The 25,812-nt window shown below is 53.1% G+C and overlaps 1 protein-coding gene across 4 annotated transcripts; it reads right to left on the minus strand.

Moving 5' to 3' along the window:
• Window positions 1-403: 403 nt before the first annotated feature.
• LOC131815786 (CMRF35-like molecule 8) lies at window positions 404-25,318 on the minus strand. Of its 4 annotated transcripts, XM_059147738.1 has the most exons (9): window positions 24,734-25,318; window positions 13,081-13,189; window positions 11,753-11,959; window positions 9,144-9,479; window positions 8,237-8,402; window positions 5,913-6,007; window positions 2,518-2,555; window positions 1,993-2,091; window positions 404-1,208 (listed from the first exon to the last, which is right to left on the minus strand). In XM_059147738.1, exons 3-9 carry the CDS (start codon window positions 11,811-11,813, stop codon window positions 1,074-1,076), a joined length of 930 nt encoding a protein of 309 aa, XP_059003721.1. In that variant the 5' UTR covers window positions 11,814-11,959; window positions 13,081-13,189; window positions 24,734-25,318; the 3' UTR covers window positions 404-1,073. The 4 variants fall into 4 exon arrangements, with proteins under 4 accessions (XP_059003721.1, XP_059003723.1, XP_059003722.1 ...); XM_059147740.1 differs by lacking the exons at window positions 13,081-13,189; window positions 24,734-25,318 and having other exon boundaries at window positions 404-818; window positions 1,045-1,208; window positions 11,753-12,306; XM_059147739.1 differs by lacking the exons at window positions 13,081-13,189; window positions 24,734-25,318 and having other exon boundaries at window positions 404-821; window positions 1,045-1,208; window positions 11,753-12,306.
• Window positions 25,319-25,812: the final 494 nt, after the last annotated feature.

Genomic DNA, 25,812 nt, shown 5'->3' on the forward strand with positions numbered 1-25,812 from the left:
CCATTGGTCATGCCAATCAAAATTACAATGATATACCACATCTGTTAGGAGGGCTACTGTCAAAACAAGCAAACAAAAAACATAAAACAAGTGTTGGGGAGCACATGAGGAGATTGGAAGCCTTGTGCCCTGCTGGTGGGAATGTGAAATGGTACAGCTATTGTTGAAAACAGGATGGTAATTCCTCAAAAGCTTAAAAATAGATGTAGCTAATGATTCAGCAACTCCACTTCTGGGTATATATCTAGAAGAATTAAAATCAGGCTTTCAAAGAGACATTTACACACCACGTTCATGGCAACATATTCACAGTAGCTAAAACACAAAAACCAAATAGTGTCCATCGGTGGATGAAAGCATGCGCATAGTGAGATAGATCCTCGAAATGGAATACTATTCAGACTTCAAAAGGGAAGAGTGTTCTTTAATATAGGATCGTAGGCACGTAGCAGGCATGGCTTAAATAATTTTTTTCTTCTCTCTGAAGGTTATTTTAAACTGTATTGATATCTCTCTTTTTTTTTGATATCTCTTAATATTAAAAATAAAGTTTATCTAAGAGTCCAGAGCAACGTGCCACTGGTTCTGGAACCATGGGCAAGTCTCTGCTCTCTGGGCCACAGGGTCCTTGTCCATGACACAAGGGAGACTCCATCTTCAGGGTCTTTGTATTCTGATCCCTCCTCCAGTTCTCCCCATGCCGCAGTGATTCCAGACATGTCCATGGAGCTGTAATTTATAAACTTTGTAGGTACCCTCCTATGAGGGTCAAGTCTTTTCCTGGAGCCACATGGGACTGAGCTTCTGCCCTCCACACACTGCTGGAAGGAAGCAGGGAAGAGAGGAAGGGTGTGACAAGAGCCTGTGGGATGGAGGGTTCCCTACAGGTCCCCACTGGAATCCCACTCCCACTCATCCTAAACAAAGCCAACCAAGCTGATGGCACCCAGCTGCCTTATTGGTGACCGTCGAGGGGAGCAGCCTGAGGCAGACATCAGTGAGGGCTGAGGGCCCGGGCCCTGGTATTCTGTGGCCCACAGAGACCTCCACATGATGGGGCTGGTGACACAGGATTATGTCTTCTTAATCACACTGTACTGTGTCTCCTCATCCCGGGTCCTCTGGGAGCAAATGCTGTTGGCCTCAGAACCCCCACTCTGGAAGTCAAATACCACAGTCGAGTAGTAAGGTTCTTCCCTGGGAGCCTTCTGCAGAGAGAGAGACGGGTAGCTCAGAGAGAGAAGCATGGGCCCCCAGCTCAGGATGGAGACAGGGGATACCCAAGGGGGAGGGGACTTATGGCAGGGGGCCTTCATTGGGGAGGGGGGTCCGGACTTCTTCACTGTCCTGTCCACACCCCTGCTTCACCCCATCTGTGAAAACACAGCACAAAGTCCCAGGCATCAGACCCAGATGTGGACATGGGGCTTGGCGGGGCGGGGGTGGAGGGCTGCCTGGGATCTACTTTGAGATCATTAATCCCCAAGTTAGAAAAACAAGGAACTCTTGTTTTCCCCGAACTCTTTCACTAGCAGGTGGGTCTTGACCCTGGGGTTGCGGGGTGGGGGGATCTCTTCCATGTTTCATTTTACAGTCTGTGTGCCTAAGGGTTGACTGACGGTCGGGGGGGGGGGTGTCATTGATTCAAAACCTGAAAAGCAGAGTTGATACCAAAGAGATGATGGTACCCCAAACAGCAGGAAATCTCAGGCTTGCATATCGGTGTGTGGTACACAGTAGGTGCTTAATAAATGCTATGCTTTACTGACTATTGACTATCACTGACCTCCCCGAAAGCCCCTTCCTCTCCCAGCTACAATGACACCAAGCTCTGGCTGAATCGACACTTGCCCTGCATTGTGTGTGGCCCTGTGCTGGAGAGATCACCAAGCCAGCCCCTCTCATTCCCCTCTCCGCCTGCTGCCACCCCCCAGAATGGTACCCCTAGCGGAGTCCAGGAACCCCATGTGGGAACCAGGCCCTGACACTCACCACTGTGCTGTATTCCACCTCTGGCTGCCTCGGGTGCATGGGCTCTTCCCGAAGGGGCCACGTCTGCAGCTCCAGATTCGCATAGTGGGGTTCCCCTTGCTGAAATGGGGGGGTTTTGTGGGTTTCCACGGAGCCCCTCCATGGTCCAGCCCAGAGGGGTCTCTGTTCCTGCCTGTGTGCAGATATCTCCCCCTTCCCTCGATGCCCTGGATGCCCCAGCCTTCCTACCCCAGCCCCTACTCCGGTCATCTCCGGCAGTATTGGAATGCCCCCCAGGTCAGCATCAAAGGACCCTCCCCCATTCCACTTTGTATGGGGGCTGGGAGTGGGGACAGATTGGCCAGGGTTCAAGACAAGACCCAGTGACCAGATCTCCCAGGGATCACTCTCCCTGCTCTGGGCGAGCACCCCACTCCATCCCCTGATGATGCATTCAGACCTCCAGGGGCCAGTGGGATTGCTCACGCCCCCAACCTCCTCTGTTCTCCCCGCCAGCCACTCCTGTACACCCCCAGCCTGTCTTACCTGACTGGGGGACCGCAGTTGCTTTGGATTCTCGCCAGCTAAAGAGACAGGAGAAGCGTTAGAAGTTTGAATCCCAGAACGAAGCAGGAATGGGGCTCCCTAAGATCCCGTTCCCTAGAAAATCTGGCCCTAGGGACTTGCTGCTTCCCATCTGCCACAGGGTAGGAGTTCAAGGCTTTGCCGAGAGGGTGAATTTGTGAAGAAGAAAAAGGAGAATGGAAGGCGTGAAGAATGGAGCCAGCAGGAAGGCGCTCTGGCTTGGGAAGAGTGGCCAAACCAAAGCTAGTTCTCGAAACAGCCACTCAAAGATGGTTCCCCGGCAGAAGAAGACAGGAAAAGGGACACCCCTTCAGGAGGACCCGTTGTCAGGATGAAATGGCCCTGGAGATCTCTTTCACCAAAACGTGAATATACTTAACATCCCCGAACTGGGAACTTGAGAATGAAGGTGGCTCGGGGCACACGACCTCGGGCTCCTGGGGCCCACAACGTTGCTCTGCAGGAATCCTGCCTCGGAGTCAGGCTCTGTGCGCCCCTGGCCTTGCCCCCTGGAGCCCCAAGGAGCAGGTTGGGTCCTCCCAGGGGATGCACACGTGGCCGGGAATGCCTTTGGTGTAGCTGCAGGGACATCGTCGGGGAAGGAATGTGACCGGGAGCCCGCTGGAACACCGAAGGTGGAGTTCTGTCTAACCCGGTCGCAGCGGTGTCACCCAGAGCCCGGCACAGGGCCTGGTGTCACAGCAGGTGCTCGGGACAGTGGTGCTGGGTGTGTGAGGGAGGGAAGGAGGGCATGAGCGAGAGCGCGGCAAGCAGGCTGAGGGGAGAACCGTCAGGCATCAGGCTCTGGGACAGGGGAGGGGGCGGGGAGGGGACAGGAGCTGAGACTGGCAGGGATGGGATGGGAGAGTCAGGATATTTGAACAGAAGGCTTTTCTCCTGTTACAGAGGATCAGTGAAGCAAGGTGTAATCCCCCCCACCCACAAACACACTGTCCAACTCTGCAGTAAGAGACTTCTAGCACATTCCAGGGCAGGGAAAATGATACAATAGGTTAAGTGCAAAGAAAAAAAAAAAGGTTTAAAAGAGGGATTATGGTATGAAGCAAACTGTAAGTGAGAAATCATATCTACATAAATAAGCACTGAAAACAGCAGCTGGGAGTTGAGGGGGGCCTGGGTGGCTCAGTCGCTTGTGTGTCTGACCCTAGATTTTGGCTCAGGTCCTGGTCTCAGGGTTGTGGGGTCGAGCCCCACCAAGGGCTCAACAGGGAGTCACTTGAGGACTCTCTCCCTCTCCCTCTGCCCCTCCCCCGACACATGCCTGAGCACATGCTCTCTCTCGCTCTCAAGTTAATTAATTAATTCAATTTACTTTTAAAAAGAGAGAAAAGCAGCTAGAAGGACACACCTCAAATGTCCGTGGTTAGCTCTCTCTCTGAGTGTTGGGAGTTTTCTTTCTTATTTATTATGGGGAATTTATTTCCTTCTTTGTGCTTTTACTTATCTTTTGAATGTTCTAGAACCATCTCGTATCCCCCCCCCTTTTTTTTTAGAAGGGAGGCTCTCTAGGTGAAAGGGCAGAGAGGTCTGTAGCAATTGGTGCTGGGAAAATCCCCCGCACCCTGGGGAGGCCCACATCACATGGGCCCAATGAAGGGAAGGGCCCTCAAAAGTGATATGAGAGAAGCAGATGGGGAAGAGGAAGTGGTTTTCCTTCCCTATGTCAGGCACACACATGCTGGGCTGACTTCTCTTCTGAAGGCCTGACCCCCACCGTGGGGAGGGGTAGTGGGAGTCCGGGAAGTAAGAGCTCAGGGTGGCCGTGCACCAGCTTCCAGAACACTGCCTCCTCCCCTAAGGCTGGACATAGATCCCCCTGAGAACCGGCTGCTAGAGTCAGAAAGTTCTAGAACAAGAAGGAAATGTAAGGTTCCACATTCCAATGCAGGCAGAAATCTGAGCTCCTTTGGGTGACAGCTGGATCTCCAGCCAGCAACAAGAAGGTCCCATCTATTTTATTTATTTATTTGACAGAGATACACAGCGAGAGAGAGAGAGCACAGGCAGGGGGAACGGCAGGCAGAGGGAGAAGCAGGCTCCCCGCCGAGCAGGGAGCCCGATGTGGGGCTCGATCCCAAGACCCCAGGATCATGACCTGAGCCAAAGGCAGATGGTTAACAACTGAGCCACCCAGACGCCCCTCTGTTCTCTCTTTTAATTTGAGCCCAGAGGAGAGCAAGTAGACCCCAGGATGTCCACAGCATCTGGGGTGCCCTTGTGGTGGGAGATATTTAACAATACGTTAATTTGGGACGCCTGGGTGGCTCAGTGGGTTAGGCCGCTGCCTTCGGCTCAGGTCATGATCTCAGGGTCCTGGGATCGAGCCCCGCATCGGGCTCTCTGCTCAGCGGGGAGCCTGCTTCCCTCTCTCTCTCTCTCTGCCTGCCTCTCCATCTACTTGTGATTTCTCTCTGTAAAATAAATAAATAAAATCTTTAAAAAAAAAAACAAAAAAAAACAAAAAAAAACAATACGTTAATTTAACAAATATGACCGTGTGCCTTCTCGGGTTCCTCCCTGGTCTTGAGGAGTAGCCCATGCTGGCAGGGAGACAGGCAAGGAAGCAGGTGGGGACAATCAGCAGGGAAACGGGCCCAATGGTGTGTGCAGAGGGGTGCAGCCAGGAAGGGCCCCCCAGTTGCTTTTTGAGGGGCAGGAGAAGGAGCCAGAGGGAAAGAAGTCCAAGGGCCCTGAGGCCCACCAGGAAAGAGCCAGTGAGAGAAGGCAGAGCAGGCACCCCAGGGGCCCAGAGCAAACGCAGAAGGGAAGACTGAAGGTATAACTCCCCTAGGTCCTAGGAGGTTGGGAGCAGCAGCTGTCCTGAGTATGACAATGGGCGGGGGTGGGTGGGACTGTCAGTGGAGAGACCTGAACTTTTGAGGGTGTGGGAGGTCATGAAAGGGCTTTATTTTTGCTTTTTTAAAGATTTTATTTTATTTGACAGAGAGAGAGAGATCACAGGTAGGCAGAGAGGCAGACAGAGAGAGAGGGGGAAGCAGGTTCCCCGCTGAGCAGAGAACCTGATGTGGGCTCGATCCCAGGACCCTGAGACCACGACCCAAGCCAAAGGCAGAGGCTTAACCCACTGAGCCACCAAGGCGCCCCCATGGAAGGGTGTTAAACAGAAGAAGGTGATGGTTTTACAGACTCCCTTCTAGGGACCCCCCCCTCCCACATAGCGGAGATGCCCCCTCTGGGGTCTGGCCTTGAGGGCCAGCCAGGATGTGTGGATTGAGGGTACGTGTGTGATGCCCATTCTGGGGAACTAGGACATAGAGCCTCGAAAACGAGAGGGTGTGCCGGCCCACTCCCCAGTTGGCTGGGGACTGACTCACATTTGAGCCGTCTGCGAACCATCCTCCAGGCCAGCAGCGAGCTGCCTCCCAGCAGAAGCAACAGAAGTGCCAACAAGGAGAGGAGAACTTGGAGCCTAGAGGGGGACACAGGGCAGTGTTGAGCAGGTGGGAGCTTGCCGTGCCCCCCTCATTTGCAATAGATGATAAGATCACATTTCAAAAAAAGAGAGTGTATAGTCTCCTTTCTACACACATGCAGTATACTTAAGAACCTTCCAGAGGCTCTTTCCCAGATATAAGAAAATAGAAATGTACATTATTTTCCTTCTTCATTCACACAAAGGAGGCATAAGCCAGCACTGTATTTGTACTTGGCAGTACATGGGGGACATCTCTCCATATCCGTGCATAAAGACGACCCCCACTCTTTTTCACAGCTGCATACTATTCCATGGCGTGTATACTACTCCAGACCATCATTTATTTAATTCTTCCCTCTTACTTGGCATTTCTCCCAGTCTCCTGCAACTGCAAACATGATTCCAAAAATCCATCTTGTACTTCTGCCATTTCTTTCTTTCTTTTTCTTTTTTCAGGATTTATTTATTTATTTAGAGAGAGCAAGAGACTCTCAGGCAGACTTTGCTGAGCGTGGGGCTGGACACAGAGCTCAATCCCACAACTCCGAGATCACAACCTGAACCTGAATCAAGAGTCAGATGCTTCTCCGACTGAGCAACCCAGGCGCCCGGTAGCTCTGCCCTTTCTATGGCAGATGCCGTGAACAAGCCGCAGCAGATGGGAAGCTGACGTTGGGTCCCTCACGTTACCAGACCCCTCTTTTATGTCTAGTTTGCATTCACGATGTTCTAGTCTTTCCCTCAAAGATGCACCTCGGCCCCCACACTCCAGATTGCACAGGATCCAAGCTGCACAAAGCCTAGCTCGGCCCTGTGTGTGTATCTGCAGTCAGTTCTGGAAGTGATGTGTTCAGGGCTTGCATTTCACCTTGCCTGATGTCAAGACTGTCCCTCGGGTTGACAGGAGGCCCGTGGGAGGGATTCAGGGGGTCATATAATAAGGAATCTGAATGAGGGTGCCTGGGGGGCTGTCGGTAGAGCACGAGATTCTTGACAGCAGGGTCATGTGTTTGAGCCCCCACGTTGGTGTAGAAATGATTTTTAAAAAAGAAAAAAATCTGGATGGACTTTGCCCCTGGCTCCTGGAAGGAAGGCTCTAAATCCTTGGGATTTCCCTAAGAGTGTGCGTGCCTTTGCTATTGGGTCCCTTGGATCAGACTTGAGTTCATGCTAAGAGATGAAGTCAGGGTTGGGGCTGGTCATCAGAAGGCCTAACCCCATGATTATACAGACTTGGGGCTCTGAGTCAGCCTGAAATTCAGCGAGCAGAGCGGGGCTGGAATTGAGATCAATCACGTGGCCAATGACTCAACCAATCACGCCTATGTAAAGGAACCCCGGGAAGAGTTGTGGGCAGCAAAGCTTGGAGGAGCTGCCTGGTTGGTGAGCAAATCGATGTCCCAGGAGGGCGACGTGCCCCAATTCCCCTGGGAGTCATCAGGGAAGCTCTGGGCTCAGGACCGACCTCGCCCTGTGTGCCTCTTCTTTGGCAGGTCCCGGCCTTTATTTTTTATGATAAAACCATATTTGTAAGTATAGCACTTTCTTGGATTCTCTGAGCTATCTAGCCAATCATCAAACCAAAGGGGGTCATGGGAACCCCCAAATTTATAACCAGTTAACCAGAAACCTGATGGCCTGGGGATCCCCAAAGTGCTCTGGCCTCCAAAGTCAGGCAGTCTCATGGGGCTGAGCCACCCCCCCCCCCCCGGCTGCTGGGTCTGTGCAAACTCCAGGGGTCAGTGCCAGAGCTGAATCCCAGGAAACTACGTGGTGGGGGTATAAGGAGTCCGAAAACCTCAGAAATGGCTTACATCTGCGTGTGTTTTCCTGGAGAGAGTCTATAAATGTGGGATTCTCATGACCCCAAAAGGTCAAGAATCTCAAGTTTGGAAGAAAAAATTCAAGATTCTGGGTCACCTGGGCTGAAGCCCAGCCTGCCTCTCATAGCTATGTGACCCTGCGAATCGCTTAACCTCTCTAAGCACCGCCCCCCCCCCCACACACACACACTGTCTGCTCCTCGGGACCACGGAGCTGTGCTGACACAGGGCTCTAGTGGGATGAGAACCGACACACAGGCAAGTAGCAGGTGCCTGGTAGGATCGTCAGCCCTCGCTGGATTTCCTCTTTCCAGCCCCGCCGTGGCCTCTCCCTGGCCTGGAGCAATCCCTGAGGGGAGAGCCCACCTCCGGGACAGGGGACAGGGACGGGGCACCTTACCCCGGGCCTTGGCTCGGCAGGAACTCCTCCTGGCTGCTTGCACTGCAGGTGGCTCCCACGGCGGTCCGGGCCCCGGAGGAGGGCGGGGACGGCGTGGTCGTAATTTTAGCTGTGGTTGTTGACACTTGGGTTACAGCGATGCTGACACGTGGGGCAGGCGTTGTTGCTGGCGTGGAAACACAAATCAGACCCAGGATAGCTCTCTCGGACTCTCCCTCTGCTTGCCAAGGCCTTTTTGGTTTGATTTCACACAAAATGCTCACTCGGGCTGGAAGCAGGACGGAGGACCCCAGGGGCCAAAGTCTCCCCAGGGCTCTCCTGAGCCAAGTGAGCATTTCCAAACGGGACAAGGGCCCTGCTCGCTCCCAGTAGTCCTGATTCCATCCTGAGAAGGAGGGTCATGACTTCGGGAGAGCCCCAGGTCATCCCTGCACTCGAGCCTTGTCCCCGTCCTGTCATAGCCACGGGCCGTCTGCCTGAGACCTCTGTGTAACCTGCAAATCTGACCCGGCTGGAGCTCCTGCTGCTTCCAGCACCTTCTCCGCTGGGCGGGCGCCTGCCTCTCCGCTCGGCTCCCACCTTCCCACAGCGCGGCTCTCTGGGTCAGCAGGGCTGGCACCAGCGCTCCCCCTCTCTCCTTTGTACACCTTGCCTTCTCGAGACTGAACAGAGGAGCCGACTCCTCCAGGAAGCCTCCCTGACTCTCTCTCTATTGCTACCTGTCCTACACACACGTGTGCATGTGTGTGTGCGTGTACACACACACACACGCACACACACACACACACATGCTCATAGTTTGCTCCAAGGCTCTGACCTGATTCCTGCCTCAGCCATTCCAACCTGAGACCCTTCAGGCAGCCCTGGTGCTGGTGCTGGCGCTGGGGGAGGGGTGCGCACAGCTCACCTGGGTCCACCGACACCAAAACTGGGAAGGTGCGGTCACGAAAATACCCTTGGAGAACTGATGTATCAATCCCACACTTGTATGTCCCAGCATCATCCTCTGTGAGGTTCTCCAAGGTCACTGTGAAGGTGAGGTTTGCAGGATGGTCCCTGATGGACACACGGCCCTTCCTCACTTCTCTGTCTGCCCCTTTGGTTTTTACCGAACTCCACACACATGGGCTCCTGCACCAGTACTTGTCATTCTCTCTGAATTTCTCCTCGTACTGACACTGCACGCTCACGGATCCCCCCACGGTGCTCATCACGGAGGTGGGGCCATGCAGAGACCAACAACCTGGAAAACACAGCCGAGGGTGACCCTTCACCAGAGGAGCCTGGGTTAGGGCACCCCTGGAGTCACCCCCCAAAGTTGCCCCATCTCACATTGGTCACCCCTCTTCTTCTTTTCTGTCATGCTCAAAGCTGTGTGTGTGTGTGTGTGTGTGTGTGTGTGTGTGTATATCACAGCAGCCCCTTCCTCCACGCTCCAGCCTCCTCTCTGGCTGCTCAGGGTCATGAAATCTTATCCCAGCAAACCCCAGCTGAACAAGTGAATCCTCCAAATCAGGAAGTCAGGAGAGGAACACACACATACCCAGGAACACACACATACTTACCCAGGAGGAAAGAAAGAGTAAGGTCAGTGTAGAAATTAGTGAATAAAGAAACAGAAGAACAGTAGAATGAACGTATACATTGGAAAACTGATTTTTCATATGGGAGAGACAAACATGCTGAGAGTAGCCAAATCAAGAAAACACAGGAGAGACACACACACAACTCATAAGAAAAATAGCCAGGGTTATTTGTAAGCCTCTACCACTAAGTCTGTAAACCTATATGAAACTGATAATTTTCTATATTTAGAAAAATATACATTACTGATATTGGCCCAGAATATTTATCTTTTTAATGCAGACCTGTGAAGATGGGTGTTAGCAAGGAGACTTTTCCTGGCGATAAGTCTATAAGGTGCCATGTATATCAAACTATCACACTGGGGCACCTGCGTGGCTCAGTGGGTTAAAGCCTCTGCCTTTGGATCAGGTCATGATCTCAGGGTCCTGGGATCGAGGCCCACATCGGGCTCTCTGCTCAGCGGGGAGCCTGCTTCTCCGTCTCTCTCTGCCTGCCTCTCTGCCTACTTGTGAGCTCTCTCTCTCTTTGTCAAAAAATAAAATCTTTAAAAAAAAAACAAAAAAAAATCACATTGTACATGATAAATATGCAGAATTTATATTTGGTACTTAAAACTCAATAAAGCTGGGAGAAAATGGAAAAAAAAAAAAAGTTCTTTGTCTTCCCCCAAACCAAAAAAAAAAGGAAAACCCAGACAGTTTTGTAAATTAGTTCTCTCAAACCTTCAAGGAACAAACAGTTCCAATTGCACTTACACATTTGTAGAGAATGCAGAAGCGGGAAAACCTCCCTAATTCCTTTCATGAAGGTAGCATGATACACTGAGAAAAAATCTGGCTCAAATTTCTTAATATAATTCACTGTCTTAATAGTCCAAAGAAGAAAAAATAATCATCTTCACAGATCATGAAAAAGCTTCCTACACCCATTGCTACCGTTTGTTAAGAGACACAAGTGGACGCCTTCTTCAGGCTTCATGGGAACCACTGGGCAGCTGCCCTCCGCAGGGACAAGGCAGAGATGGTTCCTGCCACCTCCGTCCTGGGTATCATTCGGCCGCACGAGCCTGTGGCCGATGAGAGAAACAAACAAGACAAATGGATATCCAGAAGGAACCACAAACGCCCACTGCAGACAGATCCCATGAAACACAAGGACACCCCAGAGGGTAAGGGACAGACTAGCCGTGCTGGGGTGACCGCTTCCAAATTACTATACAAAAGGAAGAGCGTTCCCATGGACAACGAGTTAGCAGATAGAGTTAGAGAAAACATACCATTTATCATCGAAACAACCAAAATGATTTGAGTATCCCGGGGATTGACCTGACGAGGTTGTGCCCGCCTGTGAGCGGCGAGCTCCTGAGGGACACAGATGTCAGATCCCCAGAAGCAGGGAGCCCTCTGCTCCCTGGAGAAGCTCCCCTCCGTCCCCTCCCCACAGCTTCTCTGCCCTCCCCTTCGTCCCCACCGCCTTCCCCTCTGCTCTGTCCCCATCTCCCTGCCATGGGAAAGCCAGATCCCTGGAGCTACCCTGGCTACACGCCTCCGTGTCCCTGACACCGTGGGCTGCCCCTGCCAGTCCCCAGCCCTCCCACCCCCTGCACCAGACACACCCCCTCCCCATGGCGGGCTCAGCGGCCACTCTCCCACCCACGCTGCTGTCACCTGCTCTCGCCTCCTTCTCCTGTAATAATTCACCCAAAACTGCCCACAAAGCCCCTCTGGGCACCCCGCGGTGGCTCAGGGAAGGTGAGGCGGATGGCCAGAGCCGCGTCTGGCCCCTCCAGGGTGCAGTCCTTCCATCTGTCCACGTCCGTGCTGGACAGACTGCACCCTGCTCCGAGGTCGGACCTGCCGCTGCCTCCCCAGCAGCCCTGCTCCCCAAGCCCCCCTCCCCGGGGCAGGCTCAGTCTGGGCAGCCCCTTACCTGGGACCCAGAGAAGCAGCAGAGCCCAGGACAGCCACGGGACCCGGCCCCGCCGGCTCATCTCTCTGGCACAGACGTCACCTGCAGCACTGCCAGGCGTCTTCAGGCCCCTTGGAGGAGGAGGGTCTAGTCTTCAAGCCTCCCACTTCTGCTTTTCCTTGTCCCTGCAGCTTCCTGGTTTAGTACCTTTAGGCTCTGCTCCTAGAGCTGTCAGAAAATGAAGGACACCGCGGGAACGAAGCCTCCATGGACGATGGTAAGCTGAGACCCCCCAGGACCCACGCACCCTCCTACCCATCCCACCTGTGTCCCAGATGCCACACGCACTTCCAGTGCCAGGACCCCCGCTCCCCTACAGGGCCGCAGGCCTGTGCCCTGCCCCCCTCCATCACACCCCAAGACCACAAGGCCTGGTTTCCTTCCTCTGGGCCCAGTAATTCCTCTGGTTTCCTTGTGGTCAGGGTGAGCACCCAGTGGGGCGGAGCCAGGGCCAGCGTCCTTCTCCAGCCCTGGGGGCACCCACAGTGAGGCCACCCCAGGGAGCTCCCCTTCTAGTAGCTCCCAGCTCAAGAACCAGACCTCCTAAGCTGGCATGGTGACTTCAGAGTCCCTGAATGTTTCTTACTCTTGGAAACGTGTCCTCAGGCTGTGACCTTCCTTCCTCTGCAGCCCCTAGTGGTCCCAGCTCAGGGTTGGGCACAGAGTGGGGACTTAGCAAGCTTACAAGGACCCCCGTGCCCTGATCCACCGAGAGTTCAGATTCTAAATATGCACACACACACACACACACACACACACACACACACACGCATGCACATCTCCCGTGACAAGTGCTCAGCTTGCACAGAACAGCCACATGAGCAGAGGAAACCAACCCTAACGTGTGACATGTCATCTGGGTGCTTGTGGTTACCCCAAGTGTTGCCTGGAGGGAGCCCTGCACTAGCTCTGAAGTCCCAAGAATGTCCTTTCCCCGCTTCTTAAAGGATTTTCACTTTCCTCCTCCATTCTGGCCACAGAAGCACCTTCCCTGGGAAGGCGCAAGGGAACCCAGAAGACTTGCCCATTCTCCTCTGGAAGATTCCAAGCACAGAGTTAGGTAGGCATCGGAAGAATTTCTAAGACAGTACAGTCATCGTTTAATCAAAGCTCACAGAGATCCAAGATCAAGATCTTGAGTGGAACAGGAGACTGTGGGAGAGGGGTCATACTTGGTGGTTTGCTTGGTCTAGTAATTATAAAGTTTCCCCAGAAGTGCATATTTTCCAGTTCAACCACCCAAAGGCACTGCTGTGGTCTTGAATGTCAAGGTTTAAAGGGGGATGCACCAGACTGAGAAGCAGGAGGCTAGGATCTCCTGTGGCTTGTCCACTTGGCACTGGCACAACCGTGGGTAAATTCTGTGGCTCCTTCAAGGTGTCAACAATCACAGCCAATCTGGGGAAATAAACAGTATAATAATCATAAAAATACTCAAAGGTGAGGTAACAATGTCACCTGGAAATACATCTTTACTCTAAAGAAAGGCACCTGGTTGGCTCAGTGAGTGAAGAGTCTGACTCTTGATCTGGGCTCAGATCTCAGGGTTGTGAGTTTAAGCCCCACACTGGGCTCCATGCTGGGTGTGAAGCCTAATTAATAAATATAAAAAATAAGTAACAAACAAAATAAATTTTTTTAAAGATTTTATTTATTTATTTGACAGACAGAGATCACAAGTAGGCAGAGAAGCAGGCAGAAAGAGAGGAAGGGAAGCAGGCTCCTGGCCAAGCAGAGAGCCCGACGTGGGACTGGATCCCAGGACCCTGGGATCATGACCTGAGCCGAAGGCAGAGGCTTTAACCCACTGAGCCACCCAGGTGCCCCCAAAATTTTTTAAAATTAAAAAAAAAAGAAAGCAAAACAATAGGAAAATAAGATTCGATAGGGAGTGTGGGCTTCACAAGTAACCTGTTGGGGGAGGTTTCTCTTAGGAACCCAAGGAAACACCTGGACTCCTGGAGGGGGAAGGGCAGGGGACTTGATCCTGGTGGCCCCATCCTGTCCACAAACACCGAGGAAGAAACGAAATGAGACAAATTTTCCTGTGATGGGACATCTGAGTGGCACAGTCGGTTAAGCATCCGACCTCAGGTCATGACCTCAGGATCTCGAGATCGAGCCCTGCGCCGGGTTCCGTGCTCTGCATGGAGTCATCTTGAGACTCTCTCTCCCTCTCCCTCTGCCCTACCACCTGCTCTCTCTCTCTCTCTCTCTAAAATAAACAAGTAAATTTTTTTTTTAATTGCCCCATGCTGTCAGAAGGTTAGGGAAGTGACACTTTCTCCCTATTCCGTAACAACTACTAGTGGGCATGATTTAGGGGAAGACGAAGCCTGAGAACCATAGGCCTAGGGATCATCGGGTTCGGAGCTCCTTCCCAGGATGGACACACGTGCTCGGAGGCCAGCTGGGACAGGGGTGGACAGTGCTGCATGGGGGCTCCCTGGGTAGACCCAGTCGTAGCAGCAGGCGCTGCCTGGAGTCCTGAGAACGGTAGGCGCCTCAGAAAAGATTGGGGCGGGGGGTAGCTGTGGGGCCATTCAGCAGAACTTCCCTTTCCAAGGTGGCACAATCTCAGCTGCCCTCTCTCCTGGGCAGTCGATGGCTCCCCATCACTCTGCCTTTTCCTTTCTAGAGATCTAGGCCCCTCCCCCACTGTGGGGGTCCCTCAGGTGTGGCCAAAAGCCAAGAGGCCGGGCACTGAGGGCTGACCGGCAGGAAGTGGCCGCATGACCGGCTGGCCGGGGAGGGTTGCTGACCGTTGGGCGAGTCCGTAATGAAGCAGGAGGGGGGAACCAGCACCTGCGCCAGATGCTTTGTTTCCAGGGGGCTGATATCTTCGGGATCTCTGGAGGTAAAAAGGATAACCGGGAATGAGAAGCTGGGAAGGAGGACAGAGCCCCGGAAGTGTCTGGTTTCCCCGTCTGGCCCAGGCTGCCTCTCCGCTGGACTCCCCGGGACTGCCCGCATGCCCACCTGCCCATGTCAAGGAACCAGACCTTCTAGGGGCCCAGGCAAGCATGACCAACCCACATTCCAGTGCATTGCATAGTCCCAGGGACACAGTCTACAACCAGCGGGGTCATGGTCTATAACACACTCTCCAGCTTGGCCCCGGGCATGCTGTGTTCTAGACTGAGATGACACTGTGGGTGAGCAGATGGGGCAGGACCGGCCAGAGGCCTGAGAGCACTCTCTGTCCTCCAGAGGGCTCCCGAGGCTTCCTGTGCACACAGCCGCAGCTCCATGCAGGCCCTGCCCCCCTCACAGGCGTCCGCACCCCAGAGAGAGGACCGGGCCAGAGACCCGATCTCATGGGGGCCTGTGGAGCTCAGCAGGGGCCTCCACCGGGGGTCTGCTCCAGGGTCTACGTGGAGGGGTAGCCCTGAGGGGCAGCCCTGGGAGGCTCCTCCGAGTCCCAGTCACAGTAGCAAGAAGGGCATCCGTGACTCTTCAAGGTCATTCCTTCCCTTTCAGCCTCCTCCACGACCCCCTCCTCACTCACTCAGGGCTGCACTCAAGCCATCCCCTCAGAAGACATGCCTGCCTCCCCCAGGCCCCTCTGAGCCCCCTCCCGTGTCCCTGTCCCCTGCAATGGGTTTCTGTGTTTTGCTCACCCACACCGGGGGGTTGCTGAGTGCCCTCCTTTTCACGGTAAGACTCCACGAAAGCAGGGACCACACAGGCCCCCGCCGCCCCAGGCTCCCGTGCCCACCACACCACACGGCCCAGGGAAGGGCAACCAGAAGCGGGGATAGAGACAGAGAAGCCAGGCTGTCAACGCCTCTCTCGTCCTCTTGCCAAACTGCATCCTCAGGAGGGAGAAAGGCAATAGAACTTAAAACTGTGCAAGCATGGTAAGATCCGTCCAGCAGAGCCCTTAGGATCTGCGCTCTTACCCTAAGCTACCGCTCAGCAGAGCCGAGGTCGGAGCAGAGGCCCGCAGCCCGCACCCAGCGGGGGGCAGGGGCAGCACCCAGCACCCATGGGCTGTCCTTTCCCAACGTCCCAGGGACACACCAAGCGGCCAGACGCGCAGGGGCAGCTTCCGGCCAGTGCTGACCTCCCGAGTCTCCTGAATCACAGCTAATAACCTGGGAGGTGGGTGAGGCGAGCCAGCCCTGGAGGCCCCGTGACTGGGACGTGGGGTTCAGCGCAGCAGGGAGGTCCGGCCTTTGTGGCCTGGCCCTGAGCGGCCTTCCAGCAGCAGGTGCAGCCCCAATGAGTCATCAGTGCTTCCTTCTGTGAAATGGGAGCCTGCCCCTCCCCCCGAGGGAGGCTCCCCAGGACCACAGAGACGCGAATGCACCTGCCCAGCACCTGGGCTGCTGTTTATTGAACTCACGCCCTGACCTGGGCTCGCCTCTGCCCCCACACTCAGAAAGAAGAGATGACTTACTTGCAAGGACCCCACTTTCGTCCACCCTACCACGCCTCTCCAGTGAGTGACTGCTCAGGGCAGGGAGAGAGTGGGTTCTAGAAGGCAGTGGAGGGCACCAAACTGCTGTCCCAGAAGTGCGACGGGGAAGGGGATGTTGGGCAACTGCGACCGACAAATGGATGGACTTGCCCGGGAGTCTTCGTTCTCCCCATCACCACCTTCTGCTTCCTTCTCCTCCCTCACCCAAGGGCCACCCGGGGCCTCTTTCTCTGTAGAATGATACCAGACAAACAGAACACAGTCCTTGTGGGCTTTCGCCCCTGTCCTGACAGGGGGTGGGGTCGAACCAGCAAATGGTCAGTTCAAACACTTCTAATATTGGCTTCAGGAAACACAGTTGGCCTTGAGCTTGACTTTGTGAGTTTGTGACACTCTGGGAATGACCCCACCTCAGGAAGGGCAGCAGCTTCCTCAAACACACACACACACACACACACACACACACACACACACACACACACACCACTGCTTATCTGTCCCACGACCTGCAGCAGTCTTCCCACAGACATTTCCAGAAGCTGGCAGAATGCATTTGTTTCTTTCTCTCTTTTCTTTTCTTTCTTTCTTTCTTTTTTCTTTTTTTTTTTTTTTTTTTTTTTTTGGTAGGCAGCAAAACCAAGTTTACTGACAGTAGGAAGTTCCGGAAGAGGGAGGGGACCCGAGAGCATTGCCCAGAACATGTGTTTCAAAGCCAAGAACTTGGGCAAGCCAAGAGTTCATAGGACCTTACGGTAGGGGAGTGTTCGCTTATAGATGTGTCCATGGCTCCCTCCCTGTTCCAAGACAGCAGGTCAGGAGTATACATGCTTCCGGGGAGAAAAGGTGAAGCTAATTGTGTTGCCTCACCATGCCCAAGTCTGGTGCGTTCTTTCTATTTCTTTTGGACTTACTGTGCTTTACCCGAGATGCAGACAGGTCTGATCCACTTACATTTCCTGAGTCTTTGAATATAGTAGTAAATGAAGAGTCCAAAAGAGGATTAATGAAAATTAGAGCATTTAACAAGTCAAGGCTTTTGACATGCAAAACACACACACACACACACACACACACACACAATTACAAGGTTTATAAAAGTACTAACTCATGGTGTGGGCTGGCAAGGGGACCCCGCTGCAGAGTTATGGGAAGGACCCCTTCTCTCCTTCCCAGCAGGAGAAGTCCTATAAATGCTGGGACTTTAAGAACAAACTCACTTAGGAATAATGTCAATACTAAGTTTGAAGAAAAGTTCTAAAATCGGGTTCTGGTAATGGTTGCACAATTGTGAATTTATTTATAATTAGAGAAGCACATGTATAAAATGAGTAAATTTTATGGCATGATACCTAAATTTAAAAAAATGGGGGGGGCACCTCTGGGGCACAGTGGGTTAAATGTCTCACGCTCGGTTTCGGCTCAGGTCATGATGTCAGAATGGTGAGATCAAGCCCTACATTGGGCTCTGCATTCAGCACAGAATCTGTTGGGGATTCTCTCTCCCTCTCCCCCTGTTCTCCCCTCCACCCTCCTCTCAAATACGTAAATAAATCTTTAAGAAGCGACGTTGTGAGTGTGAGCCCAAAACCTTCTCTCCGTCACCTCCCCTCATCTACCCATCTTGATTTCTGAATGTCCTTTTTAAAAAATCCTTTTAAAAAATTTTATTCAGGGGCGTCAGTGGGTTGGAGCCTGTTCGGCTCAGGTCATGATCCTGGGGTCCTGGGATCGGGCCCCGCATCGGGCTCTCTGCTCAGCGCGGAGCCTGCTTCCCCCTCTCTCTCTCTGCCTGCCTCTCTGCCTGCTTGTGATCTCTCTCTGTCAAATAAATAAAAATCTTTTAAAAAAATTTTATTCATTTATTTGTCAGAGAGAGAGAGAGCACAAGCAGGGGGAGCAGCAGGCAGAAGGAGAAACAAGCTTCCCACTGAGCAGGGAACCAGACGCAGGAGTCAATCCCAGGACCCTGAGATCATGACCTGAGCTGAAGGAAGATACCCAGGCATCCCACGTCCCTCGCCTTGTGTTTGATTCCCTCCTCTGCCCCAGTCTCCCTCAGAGCCTTCCTGGCACTGACCAGATATTAATATTTCAAAGAGCTGATTCCTTCCTTCCTGCAATGTGAGAGGAACAGGGAAGGCTGTTGACAAACCAAGTACCAACGTCGTTAAAAACTTCCAACAGAGGGAATGGATGTCTACCTCTCCCAGGGAGGTGAGGCATGGAGTGCAGAAGCGCAGGGACTGCTTGTCAGTAGCGCTGAAGGCAAGATCCACTGGCCTGGCCCCTCATATGCCCAGCTCACTTGTATCTAAATCCACTGCACCCTGAATTCCAGCACTTTCCAAGCTTCAACTCCTGACTGCTCCGCCTTGGTTTCCCCTCAGCCCATTCCTGCCTGTCTCTTTCAGACCTGGTTGGTCCCAGGGGGCACATGAGGGCCCCAGGGAATGGGGTGGTGGGGTGGGGAGTGAGCACAGAGTAAACAGAGTAGAGCTGAGATGAACCCAATGGCCTAACCTAGCCTTGGAGTAGGCGGGCTGTGGGGCAGTGCCAGGGAGGTCCAACAGTCCCAGACCTAATTCCCAAGGTGGCCGGAACTAGGGAACACAAATCAGGCGCGGGGCCCAGCCGGCAAGGGGCAGTGCGATCTGCAGCCAGTAGAGAAGCTGCTCTCCCTAGAACCCAAGTAAATCGGGAATCGGGCAGCTACGGGCGGTCCATGGCGCCATCTGTCGGTAGTTTCCAGAACTGCCGGCTGTGTCAGGTAACTTGGTTTCCATCTCTCAAGCCAGGAAGCAGAGAAGTTTCTGCACACATATCTAGGTGAGTGGCATTGATCCTACCCGATCCTCCAGCCAGTAGACCAGGAAGAAGGGGAAGGCTCCAGCCCCTGGGAGAGAGAATGTGGGGGCTTCAGAGAAGCAGGGGGGCCTCTATGGTGGACAAGGACCTGGGGAAGGGGGTGGGGGGAATTATGGAGAAGGGAACAGGAATGAGCCCATCTCTCCGACCAGGCTGCCCAGGAGTGGTGAGGGGCACTGGAACTCAGACTCTGGGGTCTCTAGGGCTCCTGGTTCCCAGCCAATGAGACCAGGGGACGCTCAGAAGCCTCTCCAGATGGCCAGCTCCGAGGCCCACCTGGGACTGCTCAGCTGCCTGTTAGATAGAGCGGACAGTTGCTCCACTTCTTGCTTCTGCTGGACTGTTCTAGAAGAGGGGCGGGGCTGAGGCTGCAGGTGGGGGTGGCAGAGCAGCAGCCTCACCTCTGGGATTGAGAAGGCAGAGGCGGGGAAACGCATCAACTTCCCTGCCATCTCTCCCAGCTAAACTCTCTACTGTAAGGCTCTGGGCTCAAGGGCCAAGGTCCCACCAGTGGGACCCCCTTTCTGAACGTGTGTTTTGGCCACATGGGAAGGATGAGGGCTTGCATATTCCTGAGTTTCCAGCTCTAGAACACAGGAGGCGCGGCTTTCGTGGCGGACAGCTTCAGGGGTGCACGTGTGTGTCTGTGCAGGGGGTGGAGGGGATGGAGAAGAGACAGAGTAGCACTGGGGGGTCTCCACGGATGAGGCAGAAAGGGAGTGATCCTGATCCAGCTTTCCAGCCCCACTGACTGACTTTGTTGACATGGAAGCCTACAGGGCTCTCAATCATGGATGCTTATTAGACTCACTTGGAGAGCTCCTTAAAAAAAAATATCCGGTGCCTGAGCCACCTTTGCAACCTCCTTCCCCTTCCCCCACCCAAGTGCAGCTTGAGGTTCTGACTCAGTTGATCTGGGCGGACCCCTGGCCCACGCCCTGGGGAAGAGAGGATGCAGGAGAAAAAAGAGGTTTCAGACCCACCCTGGACGTGCCCGGGAGCAGGTGCAGGAAGCCCAGAAGTTAGCCACACACTTGACCTCAAGGAATTGCTCTTACCCCTGAATCACCAAAACTCTCTCCAGAGAGGGAGGGCGGGCATTCGTACGGGGGAACTCGACATAACAGCAAAGCCCGTGGCTGTGGGATCTGGTGTCCCAGCCCCAAGCCTTCCATGCCGGCAATGATTAAGAGCAGAGACTCGGACTCACGGACTGGCTTTGAATCCCAGTCCTGCCCCTGACAAGCTGTGTGATCTTGGCTGACTTACGAACGTCTCTGAGCCTCAGCTTGTCCCCCTGGAGAATGAGGCTAATGATCGCCCCACTCCCCAGCGTCCACACCCCACAAAGGTTTGGGGTTGCTGCCGCTACTGGCTTTACCCCATCACCCCCGTGCCCGAGGGGAAAGTGAAACGGGCCACAGTGTGTGCCACTTCCTTAATATCCAAGGCCAACAGAGCAGCTGTCCCCGTCCTTGCTTTTCTGCAGGACAGCACAGACTCCTTTCAGTCCTTTCCCCTGTTCCTCACTATCCTAGGATAACCATGCCTTTCCAGGGAACCCTGTGCTGAATCCAGCCCCACCTGGCCTCACACTTGGATGGGCCGCCCAGAACCAGAGAGGGTCAGGTTGACCGCTCTGGCCAAGACCTGAGACACTGCCAGACTTCTGAAGCCACCAGGAGGCACTCTATGCCCAGGCACGGTGTATTGGTTTATTTGACAAATAATGACCGTCTGCATTATGCCAAGCGCTGTGGACAGGAAGATAAAATTATGACAATTCTCCTTTCTGGGAGTTCACCGTTTAGTAGGAAGCACATAAACAGACAGGAAAACAAAGGGTTATCTTAAAAGGTAGAAGTGGTGGGCAGACAGGGTAATGGGGTGATGAGCACTGGATGCAATACACAACTAATGAATCAATGATCCCTACATCAAAAACTAATGAGGGTACTATATGCTGGCTAATTGAACATAAGAATAATAATAAAAAATCACACAGAGGTCTCATTGGCTAAAATCAATACATCAACAGGGCTGCACTAGAGGAGAATTTCTTTCTGGAAGCACTAGAGGAGAATCTCTTTTCTTACCTTGTTCAGCTCATAGAGGCTGCTGATATTCCTTGCCTCACAGCTTACCTGCTCCACCGTTGGAACCAGCAACATTGCACGGCTATGACCTTTCTTCCATAGTCAGGTGCTCTCTTTATTCTCTTCTGATACAGTCTTCAACTTTTTTTTTTTTTAAGATTTTTATTTATTTATTTGACACAGAGAGAGAGAGATCACAGGTAGGCAGAGAGGCAGGGAGAGAGGAGGAGGCGGGTTCCCTGCTGAGCAGAGAGCCGGATGGAGGACTCGATCCCAGGACCTTGAGATCATGGCCTGAGCCGAAGGCGGAGGCTTTAACCCACTTAGCCACTCAAGCGCCCCTACACTCTTTAACTTTGAAGGACCTTTGTGATTCCATTGTGCCCACCTGGATAATCTCCCCATTTCCAAGAGAGTCCCTTGTGTACCATGTAAGGCATATTCACAGGTTTCAGGGATTAAGAGATAGACATTATGGGAGGGGAGCATTGTTTTTCCTACTATAACATTTATCACTATCCTTTCTCTTTTTAATGTCTTAGACACCACCTACTTTCACCTCTAATTCATTGCATTTCAGCCACCCACTTCCATATCCATATCTCAACTTTTCCTCTGAAATCTTAAAATTTTAATAATTGTGCTTTCTAGGGGCATCTGGGTGGCTCAGTGGGTTAAAGCCTCTGCCTTTGGCTCAGGTGATGATCCCAGGATCCTGGGATCTCTGCTGGGCGGGGAACCTGCTTCCCCCTCTCTGTCTGCCTCTCTGCCTACTTGTGATCTCTGTCTATCAAATAAATAAACAGAATCTTTAAAAAAAAATTGTGCTTTCTAGCTATTACCCCTTTTGTCTTTTTTATTGTTCCTTCCCACTGTATATGTTGTGTATTTGGTTGGAGGCACAGAGTTGTGGGGAAATCACAGGGTTATGGTTTCCAGGGCTCTGAAAGAAGAGATTCCTTTGCAGAATTTTGAAAAGTTGCTTCAGGTTTGATCCAAGCTCTACTACTAATGAATTATGTAGGAAAGTCACTTCCTAAGTGAAATTAAGGAGTTAACTTCTCAGGGCACCTGGGTGGCTCAGTCAGTTGGGCATCTGCCTTTGGCTCAGGTTGTGATCCCAGGGTCCTGGGAACAAGCCCCACATTGGGCTCCCTGCACAGTGGGAAGCCTGCTTCTTCCTCTGCTACTCCCTCTGCTTGTGTGCACTCTCTCTGTGTCAAATAAATAAATAACATTTTTAAAAAAGAAAAAAAAAAAAAAGGTAGAAGTGGTCCAAAGGTCAAGGCAAAAATCCCAGTGGCCGGGGTGGGAAAGGGCTTCTCCCTTTTATGGGACACAGGAAATGGTGCAGACAAGTGGCCCCAGGGTCAGGGATCCCAGTCCTGGGACCCTGCCCCGTCAGTCCCATCTGATTTCTGTTCTCCAGAAATTTCTGTTCTCGGACGAACCGAGCCCCTGAAAGTTCCAGAAGCATATCCAGCCCACCCTAAATGGAGGCTCGATTCTTCGGAAGTGTGAGGGGACAACAGGCCTTAAGTCATTTCACTCTTCCCCTTCCTCCCACACACGCCCAGCAACCCCCACCCCCAGCAGTCCCCAAAGTGTGACAAAGTGGTTGAAACTGTCCCTGTGGGCCAGTCACCCAGCTGCTTCAACGCTCCCAAGCAGCCTACATAGGACTGTTAGGGAAGTCAGGGGTGGGGACCATAGACATCGGGGTCCCCAGCACAGGGCCCCAGGGCCTCAGACCTCCCCCATCAGGACTCTCCAGGGCTGGGAGTAGGAATCTGTCCTTTCAACAGGCTCCCCAAGACGATACCTACAATCACATTTAGGAAACTCCACCCTGCAGAATTTGGAAGGCCTGGGACTCTCCTCGTGCTTGGAGGTGGTAGATTGGTTAGGATAGATTAGGAGAGGCTAGGACAGGGGAGCCTGGGCGGCCCTGTCTTTTGGGTCTCCTACTCCTGATTTCAGCTCAGGTCATGATCAGGGTCATGGGGTTGGGCTCCGTGCTCAGCAGAGAGTCTCTTTGAAATTCTCTCTCTCTCCTCTCCCTCCCCACCCCGCTTTCTTTCTCTCTCCCTCACTCTCTAAATAAATAAATATTTTTGTTTAAAAAAAAAAAAAGAATAGGATAGGACAGGATAGCGCTGTGCCTTGCACTTGACAGTAAACTCAATAGATATTTATTGAATGACATGAGCCAGTGAGAAGAGCTCTCTGGTACCTGTCAGGGGGATGGAGAAAGGCAGCTCTGCAGCTTCCTCCAGACAGTCTCTCTGGATTTCCCTTGGGCTCCCAGAGTCCGGGGGCATTAGGGTGAGAGTCCCATCCAGAAAGAGGGTCTTGGAGTCCTAGCAAGGAGTTTGATGCTGCACTCACTGTGCCTGGGTGTCCTCAAGCATCAGAAGTATTTGATAAAGCGTGCGAGCATGGAGGGCTAGCTAATGGTGTGGTCATGGCAGTCCAGATCCTTTCAAATGGGAACAGGGGGCGCCCAGGTGGCTCAGTCAGTCAAGCCTTCAGCTCTTGATTTCAGCTCAGGTCATGATCTCAGGGTCATGAAATAGAGCCCCACATTCTGCTGGAGATTCTCTCTCTCTCTCTCCTTCTCCTTCTGCCCCTCCCCCTGCTTGTGCGCTCTCTCTCTCTCTCTCTCTCTCTCAAATATTTTTTAAAAAGTAGGGAACAGCGTAGGATGGCTCAGACCATCTTTGGGTCACAGGTGAGATCATGGCAGCAACATCCTTGTCTACAGACAATTAGCCTGGCATGTGGCTTGCTCTGGGGATGCTCGGAGAACTGTGTCCTGGCAGACTGTGGACCAGGAGCTAGGAGGAGCTGGGAGACCCCAGTGATGGGGGAGGAAGCCCCAGGAGGGCAGCTGGAGGTAAAGATGTCATGGCCTCTTTAAGGATTTCAAGATTTGAAATTTGCACAAGGAGGGAGTTCCTAAAAAACAAAATAAAACACAACAAAACAAAAACAAAAACACAACCAAAAAAAACTAATAATCCTCAGAAAGATAAAACCCAGAACTCCCCAGTTCTTGTCAAGATTCATCCAAGAAGTCCAGCCTCTTCCCCAAGTCCCTCCTCCTGGCTGGCCAGAGGGAGGCCAGAAAACTTTCCCTGGTCACAGGACAGCTGAGGCAGGATGACCATTTTTTTTTTTTTTTAAGATTATTTATTCAGAGAGAGAGAGTAAGAGCGAGCAGGAGGAAGGGCAGAGGGAGAGAGAGAATCGTCAAGCAGACTCCGCACTGAGCACAGAGCCTGACACGGGGCTCGATCTCACGACCCTGCGATCATGACCTGAGCCAGAAGCAAGAGTTGGATGCTTAACCGACTGAGCCACCCGGGCGCCCCAGGATGGCCATTTTAAAAGGCATTTTGTCAGCAACTTGTCCCTGGGAATGCCAGGCTGGGGGAGCTCCCTCCCTCCCTGCAAGGCTGAACCTCCTTTAGGATCACAAGGAGCCAGAAACCGGTCAGGATGACCCGCTCCCCTTGTGCTCTCTGGTGGGAACACGACACTGTATCCGGGTGTTACCTCAGCCTCCTGTCTCCTTGGAAGACCGGATTCTCCAGCCTCTGCCGGTGGTCTCGGGCACAGAATTGGTCGGCGCAGCTCACTCCTGGGGGTGGGTGACACAGGGCGCCTCTCTGACCCGCGGTGGGCAGGGGCCCCTGCTTTTATGGCTGTCCTGGTTGAGGGGAGGGGTGGCGACTGTGGGCCCATCGTGACATCCAATCACAGGTCTCCTGCCTCATCTGGGATGCTGAGGGGGCAGTGTCTTCTCTGTTCTTTTATTGAAACATGAGAAATGAGGAGGCACGCTCTCCCAACGGAGAGACTTTCCCGCCTCACGTTTGCTCGCCACCAGCCCTCCCTTGACCCAGATCCGTAGCCCGTATCTGGGAAGGGGTACACAGATCTCAGTGTTCTTGGCCTGTGGACAATAGATAATTCTCTCCTTCTATGAACGCCATCTGCTTCCCGGGAGGAGAGAAAGAATCTCAGCTTGGTGCCGGGGAGATCCAGCCCCCATGTGGGAGTATCTCAAGGCCCACCCAAGAGGATCAAGACGCCACATTTTTAAGACCACACTTGCGAAGGACACGGTGGGAGCATGCAGCCTCCCCCTAGGGCCTGGGGCATCCTCAAGCTGCCTTGTTACAGCCTGCCCCGACCCGCCCACTTCCCCTCCACCTGCCCAGGACCAGCCCAGGTCTTAGGCGCTGAATTCCTTCTCCACCCCACTCACATGGTGAAGTCCTAGTATCTCAGAATGGGACATGACTTGGAGCTGGGGGTCTTTACCGGAATGATCAACTTACCCTGAGGTCATTAGGGGGTGCGTTCATCTAGTACGTCTGGTGTCCTTACAAAAAGAGGACATTTGGACACGGGGACACACATAGAGGAGAGACGTGAAGAGCAGCAGGGAGGAGACGGCGGTCTGCAAGTCCAGGAGCGAGGCCTGGACGGATCCTCCCCTCAGGGACCCATCCCGAAAAAGCCGACCCCGCCGACCCCGCCGACCCCTTGATTTCAGACTCCCAGCCTCCAGAAGGGAGATGACAAGTTTCTGTTGTTGAAGCCCCTTGGTCTGTGCTGCGTGGTCAGAT

This window comes from Mustela lutreola, chromosome 15 (assembly GCF_030435805.1).
Source record: "Mustela lutreola isolate mMusLut2 chromosome 15, mMusLut2.pri, whole genome shotgun sequence".
Classification (NCBI taxonomy): Eukaryota; Metazoa; Chordata; class Mammalia; order Carnivora; family Mustelidae; genus Mustela; species Mustela lutreola.

Bases quoted from the DNA above. Each gene is read 5' to 3' on its own strand.
- LOC131815786 (XM_059147738.1), bottom strand. From the start codon at position 11,813: ATGAGCCGGCGGGGCCGGGTCCCGTGGCTGTCCTGGGCTCTGCTGCTT. The intron at 6,008-8,236 runs GTAAGGTGCCCC...GTCCCCCTCTAG, and splicing joins CTGCCGAGCCAAGGCCCGGG to GCTCCAAGTTCTCCTCTCCT. The intron at 2,092-2,517 runs GTAAGACAGGCT...CCCCCATTTCAG, and splicing joins AACTGCGGTCCCCCAGTCAG to CAAGGGGAACCCCACTATGC.